This window comes from Mustela putorius, unplaced genomic scaffold (assembly GCF_011764305.1).
Source record: "Mustela putorius furo isolate JIRA1106 unplaced genomic scaffold, ASM1176430v1.1 tig00003896_pilon_pilon_pilon, whole genome shotgun sequence".
NCBI classification, from domain to species: Eukaryota; Metazoa; Chordata; class Mammalia; order Carnivora; family Mustelidae; genus Mustela; species Mustela putorius.
In genome coordinates this window covers 1,381,102-1,397,598 of record NW_025422045.1, presented here as the reverse complement: position 1 = coordinate 1,397,598, position 16,497 = coordinate 1,381,102, and the positions used below count along the sequence as shown (strand labels likewise).

Genomic DNA, 16,497 nt, shown 5'->3' with positions numbered 1-16,497 from the left:
AGGAATAACGACTATTTCCGGGTTTCTTGTATACTTTGGCAAGTTATATGGTAGAAGGGAAGACTAACTTAAGAGCCCTACTGCCTGGCTACTAGTCTTGGATGTTTAATATCTGTTAAGTTATTCACCTTCTCTGAACCTCAATTTCCTCACCTCTAAAATGGACAGGATTTTTAAAATGGCTTTTTGGTAGCTGGTGTGAAGCTTAAAATAGGGAACATGTGAAAGGTTTTAAATGATATTGTAACAAATGATAGTTATGATTACTGCTTTTAACAAAAAATAGGCTAAGTGGACCTAGAAAGGTATCCAGCCCAAATCTACCTCCCATTCTGTTCTTATGGATAAGAAATATGTGAATCTATAGAAAATTTAAAAAGCTGCCAGAAATAAGACCTCAACAATTACAAAAAGGGACATAGGAGATATTCAAAGAGTAGTAAGTTTTGACTTTCATCTGTTAATTAATTTATTTTTTTTAAGATTTTATTTATTTATTTGACAGACAGAGATCACAAGTAGGCAGAGAGAGAGGAGGAAGCAGGCTCCCCGCTGAGCAGAGAGCCCGATGTGGGGCTCGATCCCAGGACCCTGGGATCATGACCCGAGCCGAAGGCAGAAGCTTTAACTCACTGAGCCACCCAGGTGCCCCTCATCTGTTAATTTAAAGACTAAATAGGGAGGGAAAAATGAAACAAGACATAACCAGAGAGGGACAAACTGAGGGTTGCTGGAGGGGAGGGGAGTGGGAAGGATGGGGTGTCTGGGTGATGGGCACTGGGGAGGGTATGTGCTATCGTGAGTGCTGTGAATTGTGTAAGACTGATGAATCACAGACCTGTACTCCTGAAACAAATAATACATTATACGTTAATTGAAAGAAAATTTTAGACTAAATAATGATAAGATTTTAAAGTAAGAACTGTAAAGATCAGTCCTGATAAAGATGTTATATGACAGGCATGCAAAGTTAGGTAAAACAGTGAGGTGACAAACCGACATAAAGGCTGGTTCCAAAAGCTATGTGACAGTATCTGATTGCATACTATCCCTGGAAGAACAGGTAAATGAAAAAAATAGGTATGCCTAGATCTTAAAATGGAAAAGTAGACAACCTGATAGCTGTGTGATTTCTTTCATTTTAAATATATGATAGCGGGGCGCCTGGGTGGCTCAGTGGGTTAAGCCGCTGCCTTTGGCTCAGGTCATGATCTCAGGGTCCTAGGATCGAGTCCCGCATCGGGCTCTCTGCTCAGCAGGGAGCCTGCTTCCTTCTCTCTCTCTCTGCCTGCCTCTCAGTGTACTTGTAATTTCTCTCTGTCAAATAAATAAATAAAATCTTTTAAATAAATAAATAAATAAATATATGATAGCAAGAGATTTAAAGGAGCTTACATCATCCTAACCCAATATTTTCCTTATGTAAGAACTAAGATTACAAGTTATAGGCAGGTGTTGTTTTGAATAGAAAGAGTAACACACAACATTTTCCCTCATGGGTTTATTTAAACCTAACTTTAAAATGCACCCTTTTCTCATCCATAGTTTTTCTTCACATTCAGAACATTCAGAAGGAGCAGTTACATAACAAAACAGAGATTAATGGGAACATAGATGCAATATATAGAAAACACTTACTTTAATTCTCTGTCCCTCCTGTCTTGCTTTGCTATTTAACTGCTTCATCTCGTGTTTTGTACCTGAGATCAAGAGGCATAAAATACTATTTCAAAATTTGTGTGTCCTTTCTAATTATTGCATTTGAACTTGTAGTAGCTATAAAACCTACACCATTTCCCCTTTGAAAATAAAAACAATAGCAAACAATAAACAACTAGAGAAAATATCTACTCTAAAGAAGAGAAAGTAGCACTAAACTTTATTACCCATCAATGCTATCAATGGAGGACAATGAGTAAAAATTTATTTTTTTATTCACACAACTGGATTTTCCTATTTATAAGGGAAACTATTATAACCAATCTGGTAGTTGCATCACACAACTGCAGCTACCTTGTCAAACCTGAATAAAACACGGGAGTTTAATTCAGGAGTTATCATTCTGTGGGAAGAGTGAATATATACAATTTTATATCTTCCTCAGTTGCCAATGTGCCAGTTTTGGTGTTTTTTTTTTTTTTTTCCTTTGAGACACCACTCCTCTTTCCATTATTTTGTGGTCTTGATCCTATCATCCTAATCTGTCTCATTTCATCGCAAGTAGGCCTATGTAGTAGTATTTTTCCAGATCATCCTATTTCTTGTCACTCTTTTACTTTGGATCCATCCCTCATTCCACAATATATTGATCTTCACAAAATCCTTTGTGTCATTCCCTCCCTAAAAATTTATTTTTAAGTGGCTCTCTAACTTGCCAAAGGACAGACTATGTTTCTTGAACAGGGTTACGTGCCTTATCACATTATATGCGTATATAGCAAGATCATTTATTCTTTACTGAATTTCGTGATTTTGAGGGCTCTGTACTTGTGGTCTCATCATTCCACACTTCCAAAAGCTGTCTTCCTTTTAATCTTATTCATACAAATACTGTTTGTCCTACAATGATCTACTCAAACACTTTCTCTTCACTCTTTCCCAATCACCAAAAGTAATCTCTTTATCTCCTATAACTAATGAAATTAATTTGATAATTAACTACTTGTTGCCAAACAATTATAGCTTCTTCACTGCTGCCTTAAGAGTTAAAGTTTTATAATTTATTTAACTCTTTAGGCAAAAATGACTTGTATTTCTAACCATTATTTCCTGAACTCTAAGAAATACTTTGTGCTCTATTAATGATGGAGAAATTGAGTGCCTCTATAAATCTCATCATCTTAAAACTGGGGCACCAAAGTAAGCTCATGTTCCTTAAAAAGCAGAATGACAACATTACCATCCTTATTTACAAAGGTAGCTCTCAGACCACTGTGCTATACTGGGAGAAGGAAATTACAGGTTCTCTCTATCCCTAGATATTCCTAGGCCTCTATGGTCAAATGTAAATGAAATACTCATCAGTCTCTCCAGTATACTCTGGCCAGATTAACCAGTATAACCCTTCTTAGGGTCAGAAGAACTTCTGTGTATTATGTATAAATAGCACACAGATGAGGCTCTATTATCTCATCTCCAACTTGCTATCCACCCAACTATAGAATGGCTGTTTGCAAGCTCAGCCACATGAATGAAAAGATACTGAATGCCTGCTAAGAAGGGAGAGAACGCTAGGCAGAATTAAAGGTCACTTTAGCTACATCAGGCAGAAATGGTCTAGGAGCAGCTAGAGAGGTAATATTTAACTCATTCACAATACCTTATAGACTCAGTTTAGTTTCCATAGAATCTGAAAGCCAGGTGTCCATTCTAGTTGAATTTTTACTTATTTTTGTTTCCCTTATCCAAAGGAAGTAGTACCCAATCTATGGCTTTGAGTATGAATCTTAGAAGGCTAGAGCAACTCCTGAATCTCTGTACTCTCATATTTATTTTCTACCTGACTTGGGTCTATCAGGCTGCCATCCATGCATATTCCTGATAAACAGCCAAAGAAATGACCACTGCTGGTGCTTTTTAAACAAGATGAACACTCACCCTGCTACCACACTGTAACAGGTAGCAGAAAGTCAGAGTATATATTAAAACAAAAGACCTCAAAACATACCTACTATTTATTCCTTGATTAAAAGTCTGAAATTATTTTGTGCTGAGTCATAGACAGCCGGCAAACGTAGTTTTTTAAAGCCAGCTCATCACCACATAACTGGTTTTCCCCTTCTCCACTAATAGGCTTGAGTCTGGAACTTTGCTAAGGTAGTTACTATTAGTATCCACCTCCCTTCAATCAATGAAAAAAGGAAAAGGAAAAAAAATTTGAGGCAAAGAGAAAAAATTTGCTTAGAGTCATACAGCTAGGAAACAGTGCCAGAAATAGAACCCACACAACTTGATTTCAATGTTCAAGCTCTTAAATCCTATGCTTGTCTGCCTCACGATATACTATACAGGCTAGCAAACTTTTTTTTTTTTTAATTATATCATGTCCCATGTCCTCTTCTTAAATATCAAACACAGATCCTCTTTTTTCTTCAGCTTTCTCTTCTTCTTTTCCATTCCTTCCGTATGTGGCAAAAAATTTAAGACACTTCTTCTTTGGCTTGGGAAATACTAAGGTAAGGGTGTTAAAAAGTAACTGTATAGAATGTGGAATATCTGAGTTCTAGACCAAAGTCTGTCATTAACTAGATAAATTGTCTAGCCAAATCTTATGTGTATTTTGTATCAACACCACCTATTTCAACCTAGCCAAATTTCAAATTCTCTTAGTTTTCTCAACTATACAATTAAAGGACTGGACATAGAGAGCTAGCACATTTTCTAGTTTTGAAATTCTATGATACTGCAAAATGGGGAGGAAAGGAAGAACAACACAGGCATGACTGTTTCAATCTGCAAACTGTATTTTATACAGAGAAGGGGAAACCATGGTAGAAATTTCGCCACTGAAAATATAAGCAGTCAAACTCATGTAACTGAATGTTGCTTCTTTCCCTCAAAATAACTACAACAGATTATAACCTGAAAAATGCTCACAATTAAAATGCCAACTGCTGGTCACTGCTAGTCACTGCTGATGCCTATAAATATAAATATAAGTTCTATTAGTGGTACTGATCTCTCTTACTTTTTAAAGGGAGGAATGAAAAATTCTGTATCTTAGGGAAAGAATGTCAGTGGGAAGACATCTCCCATTTCCTGTGAGCCCTGCCATAACACTAGGATGCAAACCCCAATGGTACTTTGAGCTTGGCCTAGGTTGGATTGCAGAGCTGAGAGGGCAGGAAAACCAAGATGTCATGGCCCCTTGAAATTTCCATGAACTAAAATTATCACACAACATTTCAGAAATGGAATTTGTACAGCAGGAAGTACAACCAAGAAAAAGAAAAATGAAGTACTCATTATCTGGAGAGAATAATAATAATGATGGTAATAATAGTAATAGCAGCTTTCATTTATTGTATTAATAAATGAAATGAAATACTTCATAGCTATTATTACATTTCATCTTTACTCAAACCCAACAAAGTATGTGTAAAATTATGATAATTTTAGAGATGAGAAATCTGAGCCACAAAGAGGTTGAGTAACTTGTCCAAAGTAACAAAGTGCAATTCTCCAGAGGTGGCGATCTTAAATAAAATGTTTCAATAAGTAGTATCATTAATCAGGACAGTAATTTGTTAAGCATAGGAGAAAGGAAGCCTATTACCATTAATACCACCACCACTGACTTCAAACTTTGAGCTTCATCATAAATCAACTTTGATTCTTCTCCATCTCCAGACACAATTAATTTAGTAAATCTAACAATTCTTCCCAAATTTGATTATATTCAGCAAACATGTATAGAACATCCATTATGTAAAAAGCCTTGTATTAGAGTAAAACTTTTATATCTAAGTTTATCACAGGACTTCTGCTTTCCTAAGAAAGAAATAGATAATTGACAGGGTAAGGAAATAGATTTTATCTATGCCTTTCACAAATCTAAAGGGAAGTATATTCGGCCACAACAGAATCAGCAAATACTTCTTACTCATTACACTTAGGAAGTAGCACATCTGCAAATGTATTCCTTCATTTAAATTTGGTTGATTGTTACATATAAATCTAGTTAATAAATTCTGATATACATAAGATTAAAGCCAACACTTACACACCACTATGTAGCAGACACTGATCTAAGCACTTTACACAGACTTATCTCATTTAAAAATAGATTTACATGCATTTAAAACTCATGACAACCTTATGAAGTAGTTATTACCCCCATTTTACAGATGAGTGAACTGAGGTACAGCAGATTTAGGTAACTTGTCCACAATCATACAGGTAGTAAGTGGCAGAGACTGGATTCATACCCAGGCATTCTGGCTCCAGAGTCTATGGTCTTGACCACTGACTGCCTTCTAAAGGGGAGGGGGGGAAAGTCTGGAACTGGAATTAAGCACTGATGTGATGGTAAATAACAAAAATCATGGTATTCTCTGCCCTTTATGCCTGGTGCAATGTCAAATATAGAAAACACTTGTTTGCAGGAAAAGATAAAAACTAAGGGAAAGAAGGAACTATACATCTTGCTCACATCTAAACTATTTGAGATCTTAACTGCTCTATTCAATCTCTGGTGCTTTAATCTCAAACATGACTTCTCACATATTTCTGAAAATAAGTGCTATTCACACCATGATGGTGCTTTTTCTGTTCATTTGTGTATGTTGTTCTGCAAAGGCAGGCAGTAGGTCAACAGTGCAGAAACCACGTCTCTAACAAAGGTAGATTTGAGGTACATGCCACAAATGCTCTTACTTCCTTATGAGTGTCTCAAACTTGGTTGTCTCATCTCCACATTTTGTTAAGAATGCTAAGCATGTCTACCATTTCTTCTGTAACCACTATTAGGTACAGCATTTGTTTCTGTGTCTGCCTATCAAAAATTCTTTCTTGATTCATGTGCTATGGATAGTTCTGATAACCAGACCTCAACAAATCACCTGCATACTGTAAGGCTACTTAACTTGTGAATTTGGGAAAAATAGGGCAGACTGGACTGACTTTTCCTGCTTCTGAGAGAATACATATAAGACTAATTACATTGATGAGAAGTTGTGGCCTCTTAACCAGAGAACTCTGGTAGATCTCATTTACATATCAAGGTTATTAGGGCAGAATGCTATCTTTGTTAGATTTAAATATATTTTTTGATATTATTTATTTGAAAGACAGAGATCACAAGTAGGCAGAGAGGGAGGCAGAGGGAGAGGAAGGGAAGCAGGCTCCCTGCTGAGCAGAGAACTTGATGTGGGGTTCGATCCCAGTACCCTTGGATCATGACCTGAGCCAAAGACAGAGGCTTTAACCCACTGAGCCACCCAGGCGCCCCTCTTTGTTAGATTTAAAGCCAGTTCCAATTAGGCAAAAAGCGTACAAAGCAAAAATTCCCTTTAAAACATTGTTAAACAGATATTAAGTTCAACCTACATGATTTGGTGTAACCAATCTTATACAGTAAAATGCAGGGTTGAAATACATTAATAGAGTAGTATTTAATAGAGTTCATGTGCCAAATAATACAGTAACACAAAAAATGATTCTTTTTCCCCCTTACAGTTTTAGCGTGGGGGTGGGGAGACAGGGAGGGAGGGAGAACAGCAACTCAATTGAATCCAACAAAACTACAATCATATACTTTATAACCCCACCAAAGTACTCATTCTGCAGGTTTACATACTTTTTATTGTGGCCTATTAAGTATTTTCAAACTTTACAAAAAGTAAAATAAAAAAATCTTCTATCAGGAATGTAAAACTAAATTATTTTTTAAATGATGCAACTTGCTGTGATGGAAATTTATTATTTATACTGGTAAAGTCTAAATAAATGTCACTAATATAATTTCTACAAAAGTATCTGCAATTTCATTAAAGTTTACATTGACTTGTTAATAATTTTACAATGCATCAAATTTCATTTATAGCTAATATCGGTATTTACTCCTGAATTTAAAAAACTGAAGATACTATGATACTCAGTAGAATAAATACTTTGGTAAACCGAGATTCTTATTAACAAAATTATATCCACCTATACTTATGATTGTGAAAAAAAATGGTCAACTTAAAAGATGACATTTAACAATTAAACTCAGAAAGTTGGTAACATTCCTATAAAGGAGTGCTGAGGGCAGCTTCAAAGATAACCATAAATGTCTTTCCCTGGTGAAAAGAGTTCAGGGAATTTAAGTGATTGAAATTATAAATGAAACATAACTTCTTAACTAGATAACTAAACCATTTTAGTTCAAAATCATGACCAGGACAGAAGAAGCAAAGTGAGTGGAAGAGTAGATTTCAATGAGAATAAAAATAAATGGTAGCATTAAATCACCACTCTATCTGGTATCTCAGTAGACTGGTAAGAAGAAAAAGGAAAAAAAAAAAAAAATATATATATATATATTGTATGGTAGACTGGGAATAGCTAAAGATTAATCTGTGTTTTTAAAGAGAAAACTAGTTTACTATTAAATCAATTTACAATGTATACAATACACACTCAAAAAATTAAGAGTAAAAAATAGCATTTCATATTCACCTATCTATCAAATAGCAAAACAGAGAAGGAAGATTTGCTTTGAAGTCCATCTCTAGAGGTAAACTTAATTTCACAGTCATGAAATATGTAAATGTTTGGATATACTATTATGTTCCCTTTTCCTAGAATCCTATTTAGCACTCAAGTAAGAAAAGAAATTGAAGTCTGAAAGGAAACATAAGGTACAAAGGCACCATTTAATGTATTTTAAGAAATAATGTTATCACACATTAACTCAAGACTTTGAAAGAAAATAATCCAATATTAATAAACAGTATTCTGTTCTCCACTATATAAATAAAATTCATACTTAGCAATTAAAACAGGAAACCTACCTTTCCTATTCACATATTATTTAAAGCATCAAAAACTTTTAAAGGAAGGAAATTTGGACATCAACCAGTTCAACTATCCCCAAGATAAAATAAGGTGTCCGAGATTTCACCACTGAGTTGACAGTAAACCCAAGTCTTATGGTGCCCAAGACAGTGCTCTTTACACTACAACCCAGCTTTCTCAGCAATGAGTCCCAAAAGGAAAACACTAAAAACCATGTTTAATTGTCTCTCTATGTATCTTTTTGGATTCTACATGACTATTTTGTTTCTTCCCAAAGTATTTAAAATAAATTAAACATAGGCTACAGCCAAAGAGAGTAACAAACCACATGTTTTAACTTAGCGCTTTTTTAATACAAAGCAGCATAACCCATATGGACACTAAGAACTCCAATCACATACTGTTTCCTTCCATTTATGCCAATTTGCTTCCAGTATTAAGTATCCATAAATTTTATGCTTCTACATCTTCTACTGGTTAATTCTAAGATAAGTAAATAATTCACTGTTCATGCAAAGCATAACATTTTTGAAAAATTATCCCTTAACCTCACCAATTTACTGTGGATTCTGGGAACAGAGTTTAATTTTACTGATAATTCTTTGGTCTAATTTTTAATATTTCAGTCTTATTATTTTAAACTTTTGGGGGATTTATTGTTTGTTTATTGATTAAAAAAAAGTTCTAACCTTTTGACCTTTCCAAGCATAAAACACTAGCTTGGTCCTATTTTCTCTTAACTGCCAACCAAGAAATGTCATCTGTTATGTCTGTTTTGATATGCTTCCAAGAGACAGGGCTATAGAATCCCTGGTATAAATGGCTGATGACTACTACTGGAACAAGAAGGACAGAGGAAAGACTAGAAACTGGTATTTGGAAAGTCAGTGCCATCTCTCTAAAGGTAATACATGAAGAAAACAATACAGAAAGAAAAATGACTATGTATGGTAAGAATACTTAGTGAGGCATTCCAAATTCTTCCAGCTTTAGTAAAGAGTACTGCAGGTAATCCAGGTATAGAAATAACACCAAGAACATTTCCTTCATTATAAGAAATAAAATAAACTCCCAAAGTATGACAATAAATTAAAATATAAAAAAAATTAAATCTACCACAAGGGTTCTGCATAATTCTATGGTATTCCCATGTAAATATGTTAATATTTATTTCTCTTAAGAAACAGAGCTCATATATGAAAAGTCTTACTTATTCTGCCAAATTACTTTATAGTTTTAATCAAGGGTTGGTGAATGAACTTACTCTAGATGAGTCATAAGAGGGGCTTGGTTGACCACTTGTTCCCCAAGATGTTGTACCTCCTCGTTCATCCATACCTAAGGAGAGAAGAAAGTGAAAGATATAAATCCAAAAGGCTATGATGGATTTGTTTTCATACAGTATGGCAGAGAGTACAAGTCAGCAAGTAGTATTTGCATTTGTATGGAACTCACTGTGTACCAACCAATTCTTGTCTCAGAAATCTGAAGAAAATAAGCTACCTCAGAAAGTATTCATCACTGCTCCATACAACTCCTTTTGAACAATGCAGACTTTCAGAACCAAAACATCTTTGGAGGCTTCAAAATAGGGCATATCTAGGTCTCCACATTTCTGTCACATCCACTGCTACTTCTAAAAGTAGATAAAACCCCCAACTTTCTATAGTTTAGTGCTGTCTACATGAAAATATGAAGAATTTAGTTCTTATGGATAAGCCTTAGAAAATGAAGCAAGTTGGGAAGCCTGGGTGGTTCAGTTGGTTAGGCGGCTGACTCTTGATTTTGGATCAGGTCATGATCTCAGGGTTGTGAGATCAAGCCCCACACTGGGCTCTGCACTGGGTATGGAGGCTACTTAAGATTCTCTCCCTGTTGCCCTCTGCCCCTCTCCCTCTCTATTTAAAAAAAAAAAAGAGGGCGCCTGGGTGGCTCAGTGGGTTAAGCCACTGCCTTCGGCTCAGGTCATGATCTCAGGGTCCTGGGATCGAGTCCCGCATCGGGCTCTCTGCTCAGCAGGGAGCCTGCTTCCCTCTCTCTCTCTCTCTGCCTGCCTCTCCATCTACGTGTGATTTCTCTCTGTCAAATAAATAAATAAAATCTTTAAAAAAAAAAAAAAGAAAGAATGAATGAAACAATTTGGAAAACTGTTAATAAGTTAACAAAATTTTAATTTTAGTAAGTTAATAAAATTAAGTCAAGTTAATAAAATTAGTTTCTAATACGACATTGACTAGATATTCTTAACTGAAGGTATCAAATTAAATCAAACTATACCAAATCATAACAAATCAATGTTATTTACATTAAAACTAATAAAAATGTAGTGACAACTCATCCTAGTAAAATCTCCTCTAAAATCTGATTTTAAATGAGTAGATCTACTGTCTCTCTCTCTCTTTTTTTAAAGATTTTATTTATTTATTTGACAGAGAGAGACACAGCGAGAGAGGGAACATAAGCAGGGAGAGTGGGTGAGGGGGGCGAGCAGGCTTCCTGCTGAGCAGGGAGCCTGATGTGGGGCTCTCCATCCCAGGACCCTGGGATCATGACCTGAGCCTAAGGCAGATGCTTAATGACTGAGCCACCCACGAGCCCCAAGTAGATCTACTCTTATGAAAATTGCAAAGGATAACTCAAAGTGAAAAAGGATTAACAAAAAATCAATTTATTGTGTTCCTTAATGTACCTTCTGAAGGTTTGGCTCCATTATTTTCACCTCCCTGCCACTCCCTAGAAAAAGTTGAAAGAGCTAGAGACCTCTCAATCTAGGTATCTCTCCCTTTGCTGTTTCAAGGACCAGTCCTTTTCATCCTTGACCCCAAGCAGTGTATGCTTTCCCAACCCTTTCCAAGTTTTCTACAAACACGAACAGCTGACTTTTCTTCATGCTTTCATAAGAAAACTCAAGATGTTCCAAAGACAACATTCTACTAAGTTTAGAACCTCCTTTTCTTTAAAAAAAAAAAAAAAAAAAAAAAAAATTCCTTGACATCCTCTGTGATTTAGATGAGAATGTGGTCTGTAGTGAGTTAAATACCACAAATTCTCCAGTAACTAGCCATGATTCTCACTCTTTCACAGGGACAGAACTGCCAACTGAAGGGATAGGTGACAAACAGGAAGAGGACTCACTTTCCAAAGTAGAATTTACTAATCACTAAATCAGCTAGTAGGACCTTAATTTATTCTTTTTATGAACCTGTACTTTCTGTATTAAGTGATTAATGTACATTTTTAAAAGTTTTTAAAAACACCATAGTAAAAAGATGGGTGCCTACTACAGAAAACACTCTAGGCATAATTTCAAGTGAACCAGAAGCTTTGAAAACAAAGAGAGATGATAAACAAAAATACACAGTGTTTTGTTCATGCCTGGATAATTCTTAGTAAAATTCTAGATTTAGGAAAGATTCTTTTACAAGTTTGGGAAATATCACAAAAAATATACTTTGTTACCATCTCTCCAGTATCACTAATTACTTTGGGCTATATTCCAAGCATTTTCTTTGTAAGCAACACTGTAGAATAGCAGTCAGAATTCCTATGAGACCCAATCCAAGAAAAGGCTACTTACTAACACACAAAATCCTATAATAAAAAAACTACTTATGAAACTGCAAATAATTTTCTGAAAATTTAATTTTTTAAATCATACTTCCCATTTGCAACTGTTTTTCTATATAGGTAAAGTTTTTTTATACTACATAGCCAAAGTAAAATACAAACTTAAATTGACTACTGAAGGCAGGGTCTCAAATATTTGTACACCCCTATTCTATTGCATTATTTAAAATAGCCAAAAGGTATAAGCAACTCAAGTATCCACTGACAGATGAATGGATAAATAAAATGTGACATATACATAAAATGCAGTACCTTAAAAATGAAGGAAATTCTAGAGCCTGGGTGGCTCAGATGGTTAAGCGACTGCCTTAGGCTCAGATCATGATCCTGGAGTGCCAGGATGGAGTCCCACACCAGGCTCCCTGCTCAGCAGGGAGTCTGCTTCTCCCTCTGACCTTCCCCCCTGTCACGGTCTCTCGAATAAATAAAAAAGTCTTTTAAAAAAATGAAGGAAATTCTTACACACGGTACACCTTAATGCACCTGAAGACATTTATGTTAAGCAAAATAAACCACCACAAAAAGAACAAATACTGTACAATTCCATTTATATCAAGTGCCTAGAGTAGTCAAATCCATGGAGAAAAAAAAGAATGGTGGGGCTGGGAGGGGGAAGGTAATCTTACTTTCAGTTAAAGTTCAGAACACAGAATAGAAACTTATAGCCTAATGAAAATAATCAGACCATAATTTGTTTTACGACTCTGAACGGTCTTATATCAAATGAGAAATAAATATGAGGTCTATGTGTTATTAACATACACCCGTAAAAGAAAATACAAAAAAAAGATAAGTGCTTGCTATAGAAAACATCACAGACAAGATTTTTAAAAGATATATGAAATTCTGTGAAAACACATACTCAATTTTCATTAAGTGACACTAATTACTCCCACAGTGTAAAAGAAGAGCAAAGATTTAATGAAATTAAAAGAGATGATAATTAAGCTAACAGCTAAGGAATGTGACATATCAGTGATACTGGACATGGCAGGGGGATTCAAAGGATGCTAAAGACTAACAAGGATTTGGCGTGGTTTGAAACTCAGAGCTCTATAGTTTTATTGTTAACATATCCAGTCTCTGAGAAGGTCGTGGCTGGCACTGACAAAGTCAAGAGTCATCTTTCAGCATCAATGACTCCTTTCTGCTGAAGACAATGGCTGTACAAACAGAAATATGAAAGGAATAATAACCTTTCCAAAGCTTCAGCCATAAGACCAAGGTAAGCAGAAAAAAAGAAATCATACACAGAAAATAATACAGAACTGTACAAACTGACCAAAATTTAGACAAATTGATAAAAATCTAAAGAACTATTTATCAATAGGAAAATAGAATACAGTTGCAATACAGTGATTAGGAAGAAAACATTCCTATTAAGATACATCTGTACCATCCCTGCCATGTATTTTCTATCTTCCCATTTCTAGTCTATGAATTCCAATGTCAACAATTTTTAGAAAAGCTAGTTCCTCGATTAAAAGATTAAACTACTAGATGTAAGAGAAAGCTTGACAATCACTGAGTGGTAAAAATACTTAGAGTTTTAACTTTCTAATAAATTATTCTATTTCTAGTCAACAAGATTAAAAGGGTTAATCAATAATTTAATATAGAGATTTAAATAACCTTTTGCTTTTTTCAGTATTTTATATACAGATTCTCTTACATACCAGCTTTTTTATATAGAATCAATTAAATACAGTCTAATATATATTTTGATTCCACAGGCCCAGTTTCAATAGGTATACATACTATTTTTAATATTTTCCAGTAAAGAACATTAAATTTTTTACATAAAAACACAAGGGTCTATAAATTTAAGATAACAATTCGCTACCTTCTCATTTAATAGGAAAAGTAACTAAAATCAAATCATAAGTCACTACATACACAGGAAGTTCCTTAAGAGGCTAGGTAGGACTCTGGAGAAGGAATAAGGTAAAAACTGAGTTTCTGAGGTGTCAGAGAGCAAAATTCTTGGAGAAGCAAGCAAACTTCATGGTAAAGTTTAACATACAGCAGTATCCTCTTTTCTATGAAGAGCTCAGATATTAGTCTATCTGCTTCCTCTCTGTTGCTACCGTCTTTAGTTTTTGCTCAGAAGTATTCTCTTGAGTTGATCATAAAACTACTTCACAACTTCTATCCTACCTCTTCTTTTATTCTCCTAGTACAGAGTCCTATAAACCTCGAGGTTTTTATCCATTAGCAAAAACTGGAAACAGACTTTGGTGGGGGAGGGGAATGACTTTTCTATACTCTAAACATCTGGGTTTTTTCCTCCCACGTGGGCCCAAAACAGTACAGAGTTCGTGTAACACAAAGTACTACTCATGGTTTGATTAGACTCCGGGAAGATCTGCCAGGAGGTACAAGGAGTGAATAAGGAGAAAAGCTGCTGACCAGTTCCATCTTTTCCTACTTGCCACTGTCATCAATGACTGCCACCTGATGCTGAGACCAGAGTAAAGTGACAAACAGCTCTGGAACTGGGAAAATATTTCAGATAGTAGTGGGGAGTCTATTGAGCACAGAAAGAATGAAAGGAAGAAGGCAGACAATACAAAGAATGGAGTGAAGAGTGGTTAGGATATCCCTGCAGTAAAAGCTGATAAGAAAAACAAGACACTACAACCACTCTGCTTGGTATCTACCCTTATGAAAAAGGGACATACATAAAGTTGGAAGGAAGAGCACAGGGAATCTCTCTCTCTCTCTCTCTGTCACACACACACACACACGCACACACCCCTTTAGGAGCACTGAAATCAAGTTTTTTATCCTAGCAAGTAAAATGTACTTTACAAATATCAAATCCCAACACTGTTATAAATAAGGGAAAGACAATAAACTTGGCAGGACTGCCATCTGCTATAACGTGATTCAATAAATAATTTGATGAAAGAAATTGGACTGGAGATGGCTATGTTAGATAACCAAAGCTATCCATGTGTCTCTTCAACAGTTTCTTTACTCAATTTTATTTGTGGAGTAATGGTATTTGTTTAGTTAACACTCCAAGGCTACAATCAATTTTAAGTTAATATACAAATAAATCCCAACACCATTTTTATTATATGATTTTACAGACTTATAAAATAAATCTACCAATGTGTTTTTCCAGAAATTCATTGTGAAGTAGGGTCAATTAGAATATAATAGCAAATCTGGGGCACCTGGGTGGCTCAGTGGGTTAGGCCTCTGCCTTCGGCTCAGGTCATGATCTCAGGGTCCTGGGATCGAGCCCCGCATCAGGCTCCCTGTTTGGTGGGGAGCCTGCTTCCCCCGCTTTCTCTCTGCCTGCTGTTCTGTCTACTTGTGATCTCTCTCTCTATTCAATAAATAAAATTTAAAAATCTTAAAAAAAAAAAGAATATAATAGCAAACCTTTTGCTGTTATGCTAAATATTAATGAAAACAAATAAAACAGAAAAGCTATGATAATCTTAAAATCCCAAGGGGATTTAAGAGAAGACATGGTTCCTCATATGAGGTATATAATAGTGATTACAGAGGTTTTTTTTAAACATAAAAATTGAGGGGTGTCTGGGTGGCTCAGTGGGTTAAGCCTCTCCCTTCAGCTCAGGTCATGGATCTGAGGGTCCTGGAATCGAGACTGGCAATCGGGCTCTCTGCTCGGCGGGGAGCCTGCTTCCCTTCCTCTCTCTTTCTGCCTACTTGTGATCTCTGTCAAGTAAATAAATTAAAATCTTTAATTAAAAAATAAAAATAAAAATTGAGATACTGTGCAATAACAGTCAAAACAATCTAATTCTTTTTAAAAGTATGTAAGAAAATGAGAACAGTAAGAAGAGTAAAAGGAATCACAGGTCACCTTTTAAAATTCAACCACAATTTCTATTTGATATTACTAAAAACAAAAATATAATGTAGGGATATTCTAGTGCCAAAATATACTAATAAACACATGGCTAATTCCAAGAAAATGACTAATTTTGAAAATAACTTGTAAACACAGTTATTTTACTATGTTATTAGGTATATCACTCTATATAAATACCATGTAAAGATACATTTGAAAGGATATTTCAGTAATTGAAACAGAGCAGAGGATCCAAAGAAAATGGCAAGTCTACCTTTTACCAAAAAAAAAAAAAAAAAAAAAGATAATGCCTGATTGCCAGAGATTGAAACTAAATTCCAGAGTGCAAGCAGGTATCTTCTACCACACTGGGAACTATCTGGTGACCTGGTATCTTGTTTCCTTTGCTATCTGAAAGTAGAGCATTCCTACAAAATGTCCTATGAAAAGACTTTTGTAATTTGAAATGGCAAAAAGCAAATAGGCAATTACCATTGGTAAAAGCAAAAATCCTCTTCTGATTTCTTTCAGTTACCAAAAAC

At 35.3% G+C, this 16,497-nt stretch overlaps 1 protein-coding gene across 5 annotated transcripts in view; it reads right to left on the bottom strand.

Annotated features, from left to right (window-relative positions):
• TCF12 (transcription factor 12) overlaps nucleotides 1–16,497 on the bottom strand; it is a 392,538-nt gene that overhangs the window by 218,380 nt on the left and 157,661 nt on the right. For 4 of the 5 annotated variants that reach the window (XM_004777303.3, XM_004777305.3, XM_004777304.3 and 1 more), the window contains one exon: nucleotides 9,764–9,837. In XM_004777303.3, coding sequence (XP_004777360.1) covers nucleotides 9,764–9,837 — 74 coding nt within the window. Of the gene's footprint in view, nucleotides 1–1,638; nucleotides 1,701–9,763; nucleotides 9,838–16,497 lie in introns of those variants that run through there. The other variant, XM_013048258.2, reaches the window with a different exon arrangement.